General features: G+C 39.9%; 1 protein-coding gene across 1 annotated transcript in view; it reads right to left on the bottom strand.

The window, feature by feature from the left end:
• LOC138004591 (pre-mRNA-processing factor 6-like) overlaps positions 1-19,165 on the bottom strand; it is a 40,366-nt gene that overhangs the window by 9,881 nt on the left and 11,320 nt on the right. The window contains exons 4-17 of the mRNA XM_068851142.1: positions 19,151-19,165; positions 17,441-17,567; positions 15,480-15,598; positions 10,085-10,132; positions 8,267-8,381; positions 6,296-6,404; positions 5,269-5,338; positions 5,013-5,134; positions 4,731-4,824; positions 4,143-4,264; positions 3,469-3,511; positions 2,428-2,478; positions 1,099-1,149; positions 417-491 (exon numbers count right to left, since the gene is read on the bottom strand). The exon at positions 19,151-19,165 is cut by the window's right edge and continues 113 nt beyond it. Coding sequence (XP_068707243.1) covers positions 417-491; positions 1,099-1,149; positions 2,428-2,478; positions 3,469-3,511; positions 4,143-4,264; positions 4,731-4,824; positions 5,013-5,134; positions 5,269-5,338; positions 6,296-6,404; positions 8,267-8,381; positions 10,085-10,132; positions 15,480-15,598; positions 17,441-17,567; positions 19,151-19,165 — 1,161 coding nt within the window. The remainder of the gene's footprint in view (positions 1-416; positions 492-1,098; positions 1,150-2,427; positions 2,479-3,468; positions 3,512-4,142; positions 4,265-4,730; positions 4,825-5,012; positions 5,135-5,268; positions 5,339-6,295; positions 6,405-8,266; positions 8,382-10,084; positions 10,133-15,479; positions 15,599-17,440; positions 17,568-19,150) is intronic.

Below are 19,165 nucleotides of genomic sequence, written 5' to 3'. Positions count from 1 at the left end.
ACACCTAACTACTAGTGAATTTAAAGTTAAGAAGAAACATATTAATCTGATCCAAAATACTAATTATCGGTAATAAGCGTTATAATTAATTCGGTGTGTTTTAAACTAGTTCCCTAAAAATGTCTTGACATATCAGTATCCCATAAACTCATGCTTCCTTAAAACCTAAGGTTGAAGACTAATCCCCTCCAGACCACTATTTTTTTCAGTTTTACAAGTTTATGTAACAGAGACGTAAAACATGAAAAACTTGCTGGAAAATTTAAAATTTAGTGAGCCGTACATAGAGGATGTTACACGGCGGCGCGAAAACATGACTTTTATTTCCAGTGGTAAAAACACGAACGAGGAAACCAACCACGTACTTGCTTTCGTCACTCAAAATGGTTAAATATGGCGAAAGGAATTTTTCTTACCCCTAGTTTATATGCTTCTCTAGCGCTGTCAATGTGATTCTGTTCTTGGTGTATTTGGCCCTTCATCATCCACAACTGAAGAAGAAAACACAAAACAAGACAATGATATGATATCCTCAGAGCGGACGACAAACGCAAGAGACTGATCCGACGTTCGAACTGGCGACCTCCCGCACCAATGTTCAACCAACTTTCCATTTGTACAAAAAACCGCGTCGTCTATTTTTTTTTTACCTTTCAGTCCCTAAGGTGGCTGAAACCAGTTGTACTATTATAGAAATGTTCGAAAAATTTAAGGTAGCTCTGAATTGGTTAGCATGAGTTTTTTAAAACTTTGCTGATAATTGTATCTCAGGTTGCTGATTACTATTCTGCAATAAAAATGGGGATCTCGGAGTTCATTTTTAAGATATAAGAAAGTAAACACGAAATATAGGGTGTTTTTGAAGAGCTTTCATGTTGCCATGGCAACCTATTACGTCACAATAGTAGGCGCATTTTGTTAAGCAGTAATTGGTGTCTCATATGTTGCCATAACATTGTTGTTACGTGATATAGCGATGTAATTATAACCCTTCCAAGAAGGTCTCTAAAGAGTTGTGAAACGGGTTCCTGCCACCTTAAGGGCCTTCCTCAATGCTTCAAAGCAAACTCGTTCTAGCACAATCTAAAATGCTCTTACCTTGGCGAAATCTGGGTATCTTTGAACAGCTTCGTCTAATAACTTCTCTGCCTGGAAAATAAATTATTGGATGGTTATTTGGACTGCATGATGCAGTTAAAGTTTTAGTCAAAGCCCACATATCATCTTTGCTCAGTATAGTGTATTCAGAAGGTAAGTGTTTACAGCATCCAGCTGTGTCAAAAGTCAGCACACCATGTTAAACAAGGGGCATTTTTTTGCGCTGTTTGACGCGCGTCCATGATTTATACTGCCTTGAGCTCAATGCTTTCTATATGGGGCGACCAGGTACACCCTAAAAAACCTGATTTATGGGGGGAAGTGAGGATTGAAAACTCCATTTGTATTTGCCCCTTTATATTTAAAGAAGGGAAGTTGTTGTCTAATCACTCTTATTTTAGACCGAAAACAAAATGATTTCTAACTTAGTATAAGAAAACACCAGTCATATAGGAGGGGGCATCTCGTTTATTGATCAGACATAGATTGCCCTAGGATAGATATTAACACAAAAAACGCAGTAACCAAAAACACGGAAATTTACTGCAACAACATTTCCAACTGATCAAAAGCGGAGATGCCGTCGAAGTGACAACTCCTAAAAGACAAACTCCTTAAATATTAACTTCTTAGCATAATTACGTAACCTGCATACCAACGAATCTACATACCAGCACAAAACTATCTTACAATAACGACGTGAAAAATTATATTTGTTGAAAAAAAAAAAAGTCAAAATGACTGAGACACGTTTAATGGCTATGGCCCTCATGAAGCATTTTTCAGCTTTATGGGTTGCAAAAAAAAAAAAAATCTTTTGGAAGCAATTCCGGAATCCACCGCCCGCAATAGACCCTATTCGTATTCCCAGTATTGAACTGGAACTAGCTTGCAATGGAGGCTAATGCGGGGGAATATATTAAAAAGTATTTGCATTTTAAAAGATTTCCCCGCATTAGCCTCCATTGCAAGCTAGTTCCAGTCTAATAATGAGAATACGAATATGGTCTATTGTGTCCTAGGATCTATTCCGTTTTGAGTGCCAATGAAGATTCATTTTTTTAAAATTTAGAATTAATGGCATAAAGAGACGGTTTATTTAGAATAGGCTTTTTTTTAGAAAACCACGCGTGGCTGCAGAAATGTCAATCAAACTGATTTGGGTCAAATGAGCGAAAACCACTCTTTTCCTAATAACCATCATTTTGAAAACCTTCACTCTACTCAACAGCAGTTTCCCTAATTAGAACAAACATAGCCAAAAATAAGACATCCAATGAATGAAGGTTTGAGAACGATTTACAAAGTGGAAAGAAGATTGTCATTTACCTCCGAAAGGTTTCGTAAAACCCATTCTAACTTGATCGACTTCATCATCACCTAAATGGAAACATGAGAAAAAAAAACCGACAAACAATCAAAATGAGCCAATCACATTACGAGTTCGAAGAACAAGGCACAACCGGTTTTGATTTTGCTTCAGCCGGATTTGCTGACAATACGGCGGAAAATTTCTCGAGTAATCCAATACCTTTAGCACGCTTTCACATGACGTCACGGCGGCCACGTTCGTGTTCCAAAACAAAGAAATGGCGGCCATGATGATGTACCAAACTAATCCTCCGGGAATTGAACTCTATTTTTATGCAAATATTTTCTTTTGTTTCAGAAAGCCAATATGGCTGCTGGTCACGTGAGTAAAAACGCTCTATTCCAGACTGCCATTCACAACACTCCTTATGATATTGGCTAGGCGTGCATAAAACACGTGCACGACACTACAGGATAGCTATAAATGCGCTTTGGTTGAGGTGCGCTCCCTTCTTGCTAAGTTTCCAGTGGAAGACTTGTCCGGAAGAACGACCCACCCCCCATCCCCCTACCGATTCACGCGGGTCGTGTTTCTTCTAACTAGTCCTAAGCCAAGCTGTTCCAGCTTGGCTTAGACCGCTGATTGATATTTCACCCCATTCCTTAATTCAACTGAGCATGAATGGGAGTGTTGTTGAATAGATTACTATTTTCATTGGTCGCTGTAGACCCTTTGCATATGTGGCGCTTAAATTTGAATAACAATACTTTGTACATCCTTAGCCTCATACTTATGCTACTAGACAAAGGATTTTTTCACATGAATGTGAGGCTTAGGATGTACATTGCCATTTATGGAAAGGGTCTATGACCTATAGCTTCCTTTGTTATCAGGGTTGGGTACATTGTTTCGTTCTCCAATCACAGACTGCATCTGGAAAGCCCCAGCCTCTCTCAATTTTTCAGCTTATCATGACAAGTTGCAATACAACATCGTGAAATTATTCTTGACAAGTTGTCGTCTAGGCATATCAAGAAAACCGAAGAACCTCTACATACCCTTGGCGTGCAGGCGTTTAATCTTGCTCTCTGTAAAAGTTTTCTGTGTACAGCAATGGTAAAGCAAATAGTTGAGTCCAAAAGAAAAAAAAAAATATTTCTTCCATGGCCGAGGAAAAACATTTTAAAAATCGACAAGGCAGATCGGACACTGGCCACTTCTGTTCCAATTCCCTAGCTGTGGAAGCACCTCTTAGGTCCAGAATTATACGTACTCTTTTACGCGCATGATCAATTAAGAGAGGCACACTCTGCACCAAAAATCCTGGACAAGATGTCCTGGGATACTTTTAACAATGAGCACAAAAATAGCTTCAATTAAATGTTTACATGATATTTTAAAATGATTCCCCTCATTATAACCCCACCTTCCTCCCCTAAGCAATCTTGAAACAAACTGCAGCATTTCTGAAGGTTTCCAAGATTCCAATCAACATTAGAAAGGAAGTGCGGCTGTATGATAGATGGTCTTTATTTTAAACCATTTTAGCAAGTGTCCCAAGACGTTTGTCCAGGATTGAAGGTCCGATGACCTTCTTCAGTGCTTTCATACTCGCATTGATTTTCAAAACATCTGATTTCAAACATTCCAACGCCTGGCCCGAGTGTGAATGGAACTGAGCAAAACTTAGAATATGTCCTTTGAACTCGGTTACTAAAGAATACAAATGTACCTCGCTCTCTGATCCTCGTTATTTTCACTCTCCAGCTTTACGGCAGCCAGCCAAATTTCCTCACTGTTGGGATTCGCTTGAAACGCCAAGGCTAAGATGGAACGAGCTTCAAAAATTTCACCCTGAAAACAGCGAATGTGGAAGAATCAACATAACATTCCGTGATGAGAAAAATCTAAGTTGTCTTCACTGGTGTTGTTGTCAATATCAATCCTGTTGTCACAGCCGAAATCATCGTCATTGCAACGTCGCTAACTTCCTTACTAAATAGTTACTAAAAGTGATTGCTGAATGTCTGTCATAACAGCTGATCTATTATTACTACAATAATAATTACAAACAACAACAACAATGACACCATCATCGTCAACATCATTATCACAAACAAAAACAACGTCACAGTTGCCAACATCATCATCATTATCACTGACATCTTGACCTATAACGAACTCACAGCTCCCAGTTGGAAAGAAAGCACAACTGGTAGAACACTGCACAGGTATCATCGCACAGATCAAGCCTTAATCTCTTATGCCTTCATTTTGCCGAAGTAAGGTTCGTACCAGCAATAACTAATACTATACTTACAGCCAGCCACTTGGATTTTGCACCCATCAGCCACAAAACTTCTGCTTTCGGGCAGTGCTTAACTGCATTCTGTAACAAGGACTCCAAAGACTCTCTGTTGAGATAGAGATTACAAAGTTGCACAAAGATAAACAAACACATGGGCCACTTCAAACTATCGCTTAAAAGAAGAAATAACCATTGCAAAAAGCTAATCAAAGCTTGAACTAGGTTTTCATTTACATGACGTCACTTTCATTTTTAACCAGTTACCGCAACAACCTCGATATGGCGTCGACTTACCTTGTCCCATGATTCTTTTCGAAGTGTGCAGCACGCAACCAGACGCTCTTCTTGCTAGGAAAAACTGACAGAGCGTGTGCATAGATAGCTCTTGCGCACTCGAAAGCGACATTAGCAACACACTGTAAATTAAGACATAATTAAATCATTTTAAGGGAATTTTACAGATGAACAACGATCAAAGGCCATGAGTACTTCAAATAACACAGGGCAGGATAAAACGTGACAACCTCATTGCAAAGGGACACTCTCTTACACTGTCAGCATCATCCATCCACGTGTGTTTTCTGTCTTCTTCTTCCACCCCAATGCCGATTACAGTGTTGCTGTAAATATCAGTAAAATATTTATTGTTATATTTTATTATAACGCGATTACATCGATGATTCTCTAAAGTTGATAGAGTGATATCATCTGGGTGTCAGACATCCGCTCACGTTGTCAAAAGGAAGGTTAATATAATCAAGAATAGTTATTCTTAGGCAAATGCACCAAATGATCAAATTTTTATCAAGCTATGCTTTTTGGGAAGAGGTTGAGGTTTCATAACATCTTTATCAAAAAGAAGGCGACAACAGATGGAATTACACCATCTTTGAGATACTGGAAGAGGTTGAAGACTTCCATGCCATTAGTGCAGAGAAGATCGCGTCGAAACTTAAGAGTGTGGGACATTTCGTGGGAAATGATTTTCATTATCAAGTTGTCAAGTGACTTATGAGTTGAAATAATTGACAACGACAACCACGATAACCTGTTTATCTCCCTCATAAAACCAATGGAGTTACTTAAGATGGAACCTTGCCACAATTTTGAAAATCGCGAAAACGCGGTTCATCAGGGACATATCCTACCTGGAAGACCAAGAAGGTTATAAAAGTAGGGGATGGTAGGAGGTGGGGTTAAAGGGACCATGTAGGGATTGAAGAGGGTTTGTGAGAAGATGTTGGGAAGTAGGGCTGAAAGGGGCTGGGAGGGTGTAATAGCAATTGGTTGAAGCGGGAAATACCATGCTTGTCCCCCAAAAATTTGAACAAGAATTGTTTTCGTTTTCTCTTGGGACCATTGTTAAGTCCCAAGAGAAACTGGAAACAATGCTGACGTAAAAATTGCGGGGACAACAAAAGTATTATGGTATTTTCCGACTCGGCCAATATAGGGACGGCCCCGTTTCTTTCTCGGGGAAGGGGGTGGGGGGGAGGGGGAACCATGCTCCTTCTCACACACCCACTCGTTTTCAATCAAGACAGATCTTTTCTTTTGGCCCAAAACCAAATCCTTACATTATAGCTCTACATGTGACCACACTGTCAGCTTTTTCGCTCTCCTCTGCATCCTTAATCCACTGATCTCTGTTGATTTCGACGCCGTTTGCCCTTAAAGACGTCACAGCTGAAAAGCAAAACGTGGCAAAATGTGATGTTGTTCACTAAAACTCTTCAACTGACAAAGTAACTTCAACATGAAACCCTGAACATTATTATACAAATAGCGATCTAAATGGCTTCTATAGCTTCGTACGGAGAATTCGTTTCAAGCTTATAAACTCTTTTATCAAAAACTGAACTACGGATATCAGATTTCCTGCATTTTCATTGTCTCGCCGGACACAGGCTATCAGTTCATATACCTGCTGTACCTAATGTGGTCAAGGAACAATTTTGCAGCTCTGAGAAAAATTGGCCACGTGTTGCCATTTTGTTGCAAATCAAATTAACATGGAAGAGTTGTTGATCCTCGAAATTTTAATAAAACAATCATTCTACTTGGGCCTGCCGGATATAAAAAGATTATCTATCACTTCATATCCAGCGAGCCCTCGTAGAATAATTGTCAAATCTAAACACCAAAATTGAAAAATTTATGTTTCTGAACAATCTTTGGGAGCAACTGTGTGCTGAGATGTTTTGACCGGAATTGATTGATTTCCTTGTATATAACTGCACAGTTAAGTGTAATATTCTCTTAAGCCTTTCACTGCTTCATTACAATTTTAGAGCTTTTTGGTTTAAACACCGGTTTGGACAATGGTAATAAAAAGGGGCAGTAATTTCACTATTTCATAAAAAAAGGTCACCAAGTTCGTTTTATCAATATAAGCAATTACATGCAGGGTGTTCCTTTTGCTGTGGTGACCTAATAATAGGAGAGCATCTCATTTAGGAAAACTTGGTCTTTCATATGGTACCACCGTTATTTGCCTTTCTGTGAAAAAGTGTTGGAGAGCCAATCCTTCTTATGGGCCAGTCTCTTAAAATTGTGTTAACAGGTTTTAGCCACCTTAAGAATCATTGAAATTTAGGACAGATATAAATACAATATCTTTTTTTTACAGGAGGTATCGTCCACTGTACTGTACGTTTATAGCGGATGAAATCATTAATATGAGGTGTGAGACTTTGAACAGTTTAAACTACGTCTTTTAAACTGCAAACGTTTTCCATCCTTGGCACGCGTCAGAACAGAAGACAGTTGCCAGTCTCAAACCAGTACCACTTTCTTACACATGTGATTCAACTTAACTGCATCATTAGTTGTAAGCTTTCATTGGTTTTAAGACTGATTTTAAGACTCCAAAGGGAGCGCCGAATAGAATGACGGTGATGGAGCCCGTTTAACGATAAACTTGTAAAAAAAACCTTAATTGTAGGAGAATCTACACCACAAATGAACAAAATTAACTTGTCACCTTCCCGGGTCTTATCACTGTTTCAATATTCCTATTTCCATGCAAACACTGAGCTTCTTGAGGTGTGTATCCAGTGGAGTGAAAGCAGTAAAACTCGAGCATTTAAAAAAGTTGTTGTTTTTGTTGATGATAATTAAGAATAATAATTTTGGGTCCCCAAACATGAGGAAGTCGATAAACAAGGTGCTGTAAAAGTAATAATTTAGGCCCTAACAACAATGGTACCAATCCAGGGATGGCGCAGTGGTAAGAGCACTCGCCTCCCACCAATGTAACCGGGTTCGATTCTGGGTCTCGGTGTCATATGTGGGTTGAGTTTATTGGTTCTCTTCTCTGCACCAAGAGGTTTTCTCCGGGTACTCTGGTTTTCCCCTCTTCTCAAAAAAACCAACATTTGACTTGATTTGCGTTAATTGTTAATTTCAGTTTACAGTGTCCTCAATTAGCGCTCCAGCACTAGAACGACTAGACATTAGATAAAGTTCCTTTCCTGTTTTTCCTTTCCTTATCCAATTGCACACCTCAAATTCAACTTTTTTTTCTGCGCTGACATTACTCTTCTTACCTCTGTCAATGATTTTTTCCACCATAGGAAGGTTGTCATTAGCTTCTTCGAGCTTAGCTGCTGTTATCCAGATCTGGCGATCGGTTGGGATATTTTCGCGTGCTTTGTTTAATACCTGAAGTGATAAATTCATAAAAGCTTGTAAATTGACAAAAGATCAAACGTTTAAGCACGTGCTGCACTGGACAGTTTTTCTGTAGCAATGATTAAGAATTTCAGTTCTTTTCACTTTTTATCCAGGTCCCGGAAAAATTAATAACCTGAGTCCTGGCTGTACTTTTGTTATTATGGGCTCATTCGCCAAGAAGCCCTTCAAGCTAACCCAGTTAGGTCGACCGTATGCTGACAGAGATACTGTAGACCACAACACCAGAATCCGAACAGGATTTGGGTTCTCAAACGATTGTAACACTAAGCCTACAGTAGTTTATAGTCCTTGAAAGCCAAACCATCTGTAGGTATCATTACAAAGGCAGCACTTTCTCCTCAGTTTTTTTTAAGACATTGAGTTTTGGTTCCAGTCAGACCAACACCGGATGAAGAGAAGCGTATTCATCGGCGATAACTCGGCCACATTCGGAAAAAACCCGAGTGATCCCGAAAGGTTGGAGTTGGTCGTATGACATTCCGAGTTCGGATGCTCCACAACTGAGCTGAGAAGACTCGTGAGAGCTACACCCTTAAGGGCCCACAGACGGATCTTTCGCGCGTTGCTAAGGAAGTGAAATGTTACTTCTGGTAACTGACGTCATCATATCATGAGCTGACAAGAAAACCCACTCACAAGCAAAAGTCATCGCACAAACTGTTGTTTCCATCGAAGGTTTTTCCTCGCCATTCCTCGCCCTCGTTCTCAGATCAACTGCGCATGCGTAAACGACCTGACTTCCAGTTTGAGAAAAAGCTTAATTTCCGGCGGTTTTAAATTGAATTAAATTTCTTTTTACATGGCACGTTTCACCCCCAAATACAGAATATCGCTAAGCATTGATTTTTTAAAATCATCTTTTTTGAAAAAGTTATGGGTATTTCAGTATTGTTTATGTCTCTAAAAAGAACATTTTTCAAAATAAAAAGAAAACCATGCTTGGCTGGATGCAAAACGAATACAAATTATCAAACCATCGATTAAATACCCAAATTGTGTAGCACGGAGACAAATTTAGAGTTTTCTTTTATTGGTCACGTGACCATGGGTGTGGTATGATGACGTCATATTTAGGGTCATTGGCTTACAAAAGTTGGAAACTGACCAAAATAATGCCAAATTCTCTCAAATTACTTAATCATTACATCCTTAGCAACTTACCCCAAAAAATACGTCAGTGGGCCCTTAAACCAACTACATGTAGGATGGCATTCTAGTCATTCTAGCATCCGTTTCTTACATGTACATGTCCATGTATTAGTGTCCATGATGACTGGAGCATGATGCTAGTGCTTCAAAAAGGAATAGCACCTATTAAACTTTTTGCTATACACCTTATTCCAAAATGGCCGCCATTTAAATAATTATTCTTTTGTTTTTATTCAAATTAGCCCTTGATGCCTCGTTTTTAAGCTTAAAATTCAAAGAATATGTTATCTTGAACGAGGCAACAAGGGCCAATTTGTATCCGCATAAATCAGCGGCCATTTTGGAATAAGGTGTATTTTGTTGCCACACGAGTAGCTCTGTTTACCAAATGATTGGGCGACTCAAAATCGCCCGCAGTTTTTGAAATGCCGTCAACTTTCTGCGCAATACTTCTGTTACACCAGTCTGCAGCGATAAACAACATCTTACAAGACAGCGAGCACTAAGCCTTTGTTCCTTACCTTTCTCGCATTTTCGTAAGTTTCCAGTCGAGCAAGAGCAAGCCAGAGCTGGAAAAGAACAAAGTGTAATAGATTCTGTTATAACGGCGACTGGCATTAACTACTTAGCAGTAAAACGTCTTGTGATATTTTCCGTTGCTAAACATAGCTTTCCACCAAAACAATCATAATTTCCAATTTGATGTAAAATCACGCCCCTCGTGTGTTGCATTTCGACAGCAAACCAACATGTAGTAGTAGTCACTTGGACTAACTATCGAGTTTTAAGTGTAGTTTTTGTATGACGCCATAAACTGCTTTGCATGCAATGAAGATATAAAATGGGACGTGGACTCAGGCCTCTCTCTTCATCAGTTGTAACTCAAATGACTGTAACTCGTGCAGCACACAAAATGAAAACTTTTTGTTGCCATAAGAGGAAAATCTAAAATAAAAATACCGTTGAGAATAAAAATTAGGACTGCGAACTTTCGTTGGTTTTGCTGACGAGGTAAATTGGCCTCAAGAAAGAAACTTAGAGTAGAAGTGGTGCAGTTATATAGCGCCTTTCTCACAAACGTCTCAAAGGCGCTTTACAATGATCAATTTACCCCCAGCGGACTGGAAGCATATACAGGCGCAGATAGCGGTCCGCTCTTGACATAAATCCTCTCTTTCTTGTTCTTAGTGTGTTTGTGCTCACGAATACCAAAGCTTGGAACATTAGATTTCGAATTGTTCACGTTCAGCATGGGTCTGTGGAGTAATGGATGCATTTGGGAGGGTGGAGCGCACCAGAGAATGTAAGAATTGCTCGAGGCACAGCCCACTGGAACTCTGCCTTCTCGAGTGCTCCCTAAACTTTAAAGGAGTATCCAAACTTCTCATTCATGTGTTCACCCTATCTTTATTCGCAAAAGACACAATAAAGGTTACGGCTGAAAAGTCCACGTCGAGGTTATTAAGAGATGGAAGTTTTTTTTACTGGTTCCTTCTTATTCCTATGAATAGCAGCAGGAATTTTAAGGTAAACTTAACAAAAGCTTTGCAGCTAAAGCGCAGCTGCACTTATCATATACATATACGCACAGTTGCACACATTTAACTGTTATAGCGCGAAAGCGAGCGTGATATCGCGTAATACTTAGCCGACGAGGCCGAAGGCCGAGTAGGCTAAAATTAGGCGACATCACGCAAGCTTGAGCGCTACAACTGTTATTCAACACATTGATAACAAATGAAAGATTTCGAACTTGTAACATTAATTACTGGGTTGCCTTATAAGGCAAACCCAGTCGAGGTCTACGTTTAGTTTGTTTGTTTTCTTTTTTTTTTTTTTTTCGTTTTTTTACTGGGTTGCCTTATAAGGCAAACCCAGTCGAGGTCTGCTTTTAGTTTGTTTGTTTTCTTTTTTTTCTTTTTTTTTATTTTTTTTCTTTTTTTTTTTTTTTTTTTTCCGTGTCGGTAAAAGTCTTGCCTGTCACTCCCCTGCTAAGTGGTGTCTTTGTGGATAGAGCCTTCTGCGCGTATTTTCGTAGGATCGAGAGGGTAGTGGGAACTGCGTAGATTTCTCTGGTGGACACAGTAGAATCATTAACTTAGCCTGCAATGGCGTCGAAAGTCATGCAACGCGAATGGCGTTTTAGTGGATCCTTAAACAAAATATACCCTTATGGAGCTCAATAATGGAAAGTCAGTTGGATAAACTAGGCATGAATCTCAAAAGCGACGAGTACTGGACTTCGACAACAATCTATCGCCCGTCGAGACGAAATCAAAGTGAGCAGTATTTACCTGAAGTACAAGGTAATTTGACACAATTGAGTTTGTTGTCTTCACGCACGCAATGAAATAGGAAGAGGTTTTCGCCTCTAAGAGCAAATATGTTGTTTGTTTCAATAAAACTTTCGCTGGAAAAGGATTCTGTGGTATTTTCTGCCTTTGTGAATTATAATATCATGTTGTGTATTGAATTTTCGAGCTTAAGGTTCAAATGTGATATGGGAGAAGTTTTTTAGTTTTGCTCTGTAAGCGGGAAGGGTTCACAGGCCTGTTGAAAGCGTGCTCGAGTTTCAACAAAATGAGCCCCAAAATCAGTGAAAACTTGTGACGCAGATGAATAATAAAGTAGCTGCTATTTCCAAAATGATGGAATTACCTGGTGATAATAACGTCGTACGCGTCTTGGAGAGTAAATTTTGACTTTGCATAAACAAGAGTTGGGCGATTGTGATCTTTGTTTTGACTTCGCTCATTTCATTGTCAAACTTTATAACACTTGACAGAAAAAGAAACTTTTTAAAAACCCGGTATCTTGCCATCATTTGACACAGATGCTTCACTGTTTGACGAGTAAACATGCAGCGGTAACGTAATCAGGGCGCCCGCTGAATTCCGGCCATGTCACTTTTCGATTTTGCAATTTACTTGAACGTAGCAAAAATCTCCCAAAATGTTTGTCGCTGATCGTAACTTTTTATACTCTATATTCACAGTTCAAAATTAATGTTGTTTTGATGTCGTAAATATTTTATTCTCGATCGACCGTCCGGGAAACTTCCTTTTGCTCTTTCTGAAAACTGTGTATCAATAGTTATTTGCTTTTTCATCAATATTTGTTTTCCATAAAGCAAGCTAACAAGATCTGTACCTTGCTGAGTTCGCATTTGTTAGAGTTAATAGTATTTTCGGTCCGATGCTTCTGTTTTAAGAGGGGTACATTGTTTCGGTCTCCCATCCAAACACTAACCCCGCCCGGCAGGGCTTAACTTCAGTGAACTTTAGTATTAGAAAGCCTTCAGATGCTCAGAGGGCACACTTGTGGTAAAAAGAAGTTGTGAGGGAACTTGAAAATTATCAACATGTCAGCCCAGAAGCCAATGTTTCTCGCTTCTCTTTTATTTGTTATTCTTCAGAGACTGGAATGCTGTATTTCAATACCACACAATTCAGTGCCTTCTGATTTTCTGTAGCACGTACCACAGGCAACCCAGTGTATGCTTCACAGAAGCATCTGGTTTTTTTTTTTTTTTTCCGTGTCGGTAAAAGTCTTGCCTGTCACTCCCCTGGTAAGTAGTGTCTTTGTGTATAGAGCCTTCTGCGCGTATTTTCTTAGGATAGAGAGGGTAGTGGAACTGCGTAGATTTCTCTTGTGGACACAGTAGAATCATTAACTTAGCCTGCAATGGCGTCGAAAGTCATGCAACGCGAATGGCGTTTTAGTGGATCCTTAAACAAAATATACCCTTATGGAGCTCAATAATGGAAAGTCAGTTGGATAAACTAGGCATGAATCTCAAAAGCGACGAGTACTGGACTTCGACAACAATCTATCGCCCGTCGAGACGAAATCAAAGTGAGCAGTATTTACCTGAAGTACATGGTAATTTGACACAATTGAGTTTCTTGTCTTCACGCACGCAATCAAATAGGAAGAGGTTTTCGCCTCTAAGAGCAAATATGTTGTTTGTTTCAATAAAATTTTCGCTGGAAAAGGATTCTGTGGTATTTTCTGCCTTTGTGAATTATAATATCATGTTGTGTATTGAATTTTCGAGCTTAAGGTTCAAATGTGGTATGGGAGAAGTTTTTTAGTATTGCTCTGTAAGCAGGAAGGGTTCACAGGCCTGTTGGAAGCGTGCTTGAGTTTCAACAAAATGAGCCCCAAAATCAGTGAAAACTTGTGACGCAGATGAATAATAAAGTAGCTGCTATTTCCAAAATGATGGAATTACCTGGTGATAAATCACGTCGTACACGTCTTGGAGAGTAAATTTTGACTTTGCATAAACAAGAGTTGGGCGATTGTGATCTTTGTTTTGACTTCGCTCATTTCATTGTCAAACTTTATCACACTTGACAGAAAAAGAAACTTACAAAAACCCGGTATCTTGGGCATATGAATTACGGGGTGGTGACTTCTTTGCCTAAAAGCAACTCACTTAACGAAACTGTCCTTTTTCGTTCGATAAAACATGCGGTGGGGCAACCAAAGCGATGGGAGCTGTGTTGGGGTTTCAGTGTGAAAGTACAAACGGCTACTAACACTCTTATAACTCTTTTTTCATTATTATTTTACTAACCCACAGTCTGCAGTCTGCATTTTACCCTCAGTCTGCATTTTATCCCTGGTCTGCAGTCTGCAGTCTGCGTTTTACACTGACCGGTTATTTGAGTGGTTTTTGGCAACAGAGGTTAATTATTCGTAATGCGATCGCTTCCGTTGCCGTTAGCAATGGGTCGCAAATTTGACACTTTTATCGCATTATCACATTACGCATTGAACCACGTTATCTATTATTCCTAAAAATCTAAAAATATTCGTGCCTTATCAGTTTTCGGTCGAATTTATGTCCAAGAAGGCAGATAAATTGCAGAAAATATTAGTTTTGCATCCAAAAATTCGTAATCAACGCTAAAATGACCAAATTTTGCCTAGAAAACATATTTTACTGTTATTTTTCTTAAATTTTTTCGTTCAACTTTCGCTTTTATAAAATGTTTCAGTTTTCTGTAAATAAGTTATATGCTGTTGGAAAGCTTATTTTCTTAGCTTTAAAATGATGTATTTTTTCCCCCTAACTTAAATATTTTTTGAGGAAAAAAAAACATTTTTTGGCGATGGCTGATTTACCGCGGTTTTCTCGCGGTTGGGAAAGTAGGAAGAAGAGTTAGGCCAGTAGCCAGGTTTTTAACCTCAGAAAAGGATCTGTTTCGTCGTACGAACGTGTGAGGACCTGTTAATTACCTTTTGGTTAGTTTTTGCAAGCCCGGGGGGGGGGGGGGGGGGTACTCCCATATGAAACAGACGGGGATGCTCGTCGTCTCGCTTATGGGTGTAAATTTTGGATTTTGGTCTCGCTTAGGGTGTTTCGGGCAAAGCGCCAATATTTTAAGCCGCCAAGGTCAAAATTTGCTTAAGTCACGCCCAGATTGGTCTCCTTTAGGAGTCACAAAAAGCTTGAGCCACGCCCAGATGGTCTCCTTCAGGGGTTAAATTTAAAATTTCCGACTAGCATCCCCGTGTGTTCCATATGGGAGTCCCCCCCCCCCCCCCCCTCCGGGGCTGCACGTACCACAGGCAACCCAGTGTACCCTCACGGAGGGTCTAGTTTTGTGAAGAGGCGCCGGTCCGTCATTTTCACATTCTCTTGCGAAATCTACATACATCGCCGAATACACGTCATGTAGACCTACGGATAGAGCTTTATTACCATATTTGGGCAGTGTGTCAATGTGTTGAATTATAAATAGACATAAAGCACGGTGGTTCTACAGGAATTAAATAGGACCAGCAAGCAATCTATGTTGTAATAGACCACAACAAACCAGTGATTTGCTGCGCATCAACGCCTCCACACATCACCAGTTCTTTACCATTAACCTCTGCCAACTCTTTTTACGAATCGGTATGTACCTCAACACTCGTGGGACAACATTCCACTGCTCTGCTCAACATGATCTGCGCATCCTCCGGTCCTTCCAGCTCTACTGCCGCTTTCCAGATCCTCACTGAGTTGGGTATTTGCTCAAGTGCTGGAGAATGTCAATACACACACACACACACACAAAAAAAGCAAAACATCAACAAGTTCGATGATGATAGTTTCTTCTCTGCCAAACTGTGGAATGATTCACATGAGAAACTGCGTTTTGAAGATAAACTGAAACTATTTTAAAAAGGACTTAAAACATTCCTCTTTAGTAAATAACATTTTAGCGAATAGTATATATTTTCGTACTGTTTTTATGCAGAATCATCTTTTTAAACTTTCAAAAAATTGTTCCTAATTTAACCGGAACAGTGTTCGTTTTTGCTTTATAATTTGTTTTCTTGTTGTTTGCAGTTATCATTCTGGTCCATGCAGACATTGCGAAACCTTAATATGATGACGGTAATGATGACATTTATTATGACCACAATGATCGTGATGAGAATGAGTGTTGATGACGATGGCGACAATTATGACCACGATGAGGATGGTGTTGGTGGTTTAGGTGATGACGATGACGATAATTATGAAGATGATGATGATGAAGACGATAGTGTAGCGGATAATTAGCAATTATTGGACGAGGTTGAGCAAAATATCGTGATTTGTTAGTGGCACACAGATCAATTATTTGCCGAAGCCGAAGGTGGAGGCAAATAATTGATCTGCGAGACAGTGACAAAGCACGATATTTTGCGATAACCGAGGTCAATAATTGTTTTATCATTCGATCACCGAGTTTGTTTTTTGTTTTTGTTTCCGAGAAGCCGTAAGCGCGCGCTGCCTTGCAGAGTCGAGTAATGGCACCAATCAATTGGTTTCCTTCTCAGCATAATTATATTTGTAGACTTCAAATTGTACTTACAGTCAAACGTTCAATAACACTAGGCATCAACAAAGCTGAAGAATTTCACAGTTTTCAAAGCGTATCCCGACAAGTGAAGCTTTGGTGTAAGGCTCGCCATTCTTTTTTCTGGCGTCAGCATAAATTCTCTTCAATACATATGCATTCGCCAACTTGTCCTTAACGTTGATGACACGAGTGACTCTTCGTCTACCTTTCTTTCCTTGAGATACTCTCGAAATACGTTGAGTGCAACTTTTCTTCCTTTCTTAGTATTATCACTGTTCTTTCGATCAACTGAAGATACATGTATGTCGAATCATTCTCTGACAACTCGGGGAACAGATCTGCCAATTTCTCACAAGAGCGTGATGTCAACAGCGCATGAGCAGAATATTTGCAGCAAAACACTTATTTGAAGGCAGTTATTTGCAGGTCACGTGGTGGGCTCTCGGCCAATGAAAGGGAAGGACAAAATACATCGAATGATAATGATAATTATGAAGACAAAGACCAAGACCATAATGATGATGATGATGATGATGACGACCATGCTGTTGCGTATAATGATAATAAGATCTAAAACGCGGTCGTCAACGAGAACGCCACGAAACAACAATATCATTGGTTAAAAGCGGAAAAATATTCGTGCGGCAAGCATTTTAGCAAATATTAGTGCGGTCCTCTGCACAACAACGACGTGAAATCACCAAATTTTTTGGTTTTGACGACAACGCGAGCGTACAAATGTGAACCTTTCAGTCTCTATTTTTACTGAAACCGCTCGAGCCAATTTATTTTTAGGACACTTCGCCCACATTGTACGATACGAAAGAGATGACCTAACCGTGAGAACTTACGACAGTGCAAAGTTATATTTTGAGATGACGCTTTCGTCGACGTCGCCGTCTTAGATCTTAAAGTCCTCAATTATGAAGACAAAGACCAAGACCAATGAATAGAGCCCTTCATGACTCAAAAATTAACAATATCAACAACAATGGTATAAATATTTCACACTCCAATTCCAAATGTACTTACCTTTCCTGAAAACTCGTTTCTTGGCTTTGGTCTCTTCTTCCAGTGCTGCAGCTTTTATCCACAGTCGCACTGATAGTGGGAGCTGACCAACTGCTTGGGCGCAAACTGATTTTGCTGATTCTGGTGGCTGCAAAATCAGAATACAATTCACACAAATAATTTAACCACATTTGCGTGCTGAATTTGCAACATCTGGATGCATTTCTCCCGTTAAAAGATCTTCAACTTTGTAAATAGTCAGCTCAACCGGTAGTTCCAGATGAGATTTTTTAACGCTGTTGTGTTTGCTTGAATGGTTGAGTTCTAAGCACAGCGCCAAAAGATAAAAGATATAAGCTTTATAATGATATCAACGCATATACCGTACATGTAAATACCTGGCTGACAAAAGTTAAAGTTAAGGTCCATATTGCAACAACCACTGACAGTGCCCCACCAACAAATTTGAATGTTACCAGGATAGGACTTCAAACCCGATGTTTGAAAGGTCGGCTATTGAAAGGTCTCTGAAATCAGTCCCTTGGCAGGGACGAAACATACGTACCGTGTAGCACGAAAATTTTGCGGGAGTATAATGCAAACGTTTCACAATAATACACCGCCGACAACCGCATCTTCCATTATACTTTTAGAATCAGGTGCTCCGTTTTGGAGAGCGACCTTCTTCGTGAATGTGTTAATCTTTAGAAAAGTGTACGTTCATGGAAACTCTTACAGTTTTTCGAACCGTCTCGCGAGACGAAAGGCTTCTCTAGAGACGAGAGCCTCGTCTCGCGACACGAAAGTCTCGTCTCTCGAGACGTGACTCTCGTCTCGCGAGAGGGTGGTAACTTACTTTTGAACGGTAATTTACATGTATATAACAGCGGAGTTTTTAATTCGACTGAAGGGAGTTCATTTTTGCGGGTTTTTAATTCTGCGGGAACTAATTTTCGTGGCTCGGGGTCAATCCGCAAAACGTAGAACCGGCAAAATTTTCATGCTACACGGCATGTTAGGCATTTAAGTACTGTATATCCTCTACAAATTAAAGCTCGACCGAAAAATGGCTCTTTTTGAATCCGCAAATAGCATACATTTCATCCGCAGATTTACAGTATAGATCCACCTACCTACCTATCTTGTAACCTACCTACCTACCTACCTACATACATACATACCTACCTACCTACCTACCTACCTACCTACCTACCTACCTACCTACCTACCTACATACATACATACATACATACATGTACATATTTAATAGGCCTTTTGCAACTAACGATCACATGGTACAAAATCCGCCATGCTGGAGGGCAAGCTCATTATTATTCCCCCACTGGGACATTCAAACAAAGAGACCTTAACCAGTCAAGCTTGACTTGCCTTTGTTTTAATGTCCCAGTGGGGGAATAATAATGAGCTTGCCCTGCATCATGGCGGATTTTGTACCATGTGATCGTTAGATGCAAAAGGCCTATTGACCGCTCCCCATTGGGGCTTTTCAGGGCCAATGAAACACAACGAAACGACGGAACAGAACAACGACAACTGTTAAGAATCCCAACTGGCCGGAGGCAAACCAGTTGGCTATTTACAAGTGCAGCTGGCAAGTTGAACCAGGGACAACCAGGATCAAATTCAACGAGTGGTCAGAGCGGGTCTTGAGCCCGGGATCTTCGGATCTCACGGCAAGCGCCTTAACCACTGGGCCACACTGCCTCCTACCTGCAATCGAATGGC

Source organism: Montipora foliosa, chromosome 5 (assembly GCF_036669935.1).
Source record: "Montipora foliosa isolate CH-2021 chromosome 5, ASM3666993v2, whole genome shotgun sequence".
Lineage (NCBI taxonomy): Eukaryota > Metazoa > Cnidaria > Anthozoa > Scleractinia > Acroporidae > Montipora > Montipora foliosa.
This window is presented reverse-complemented; position numbering and strand designations above follow the sequence as displayed.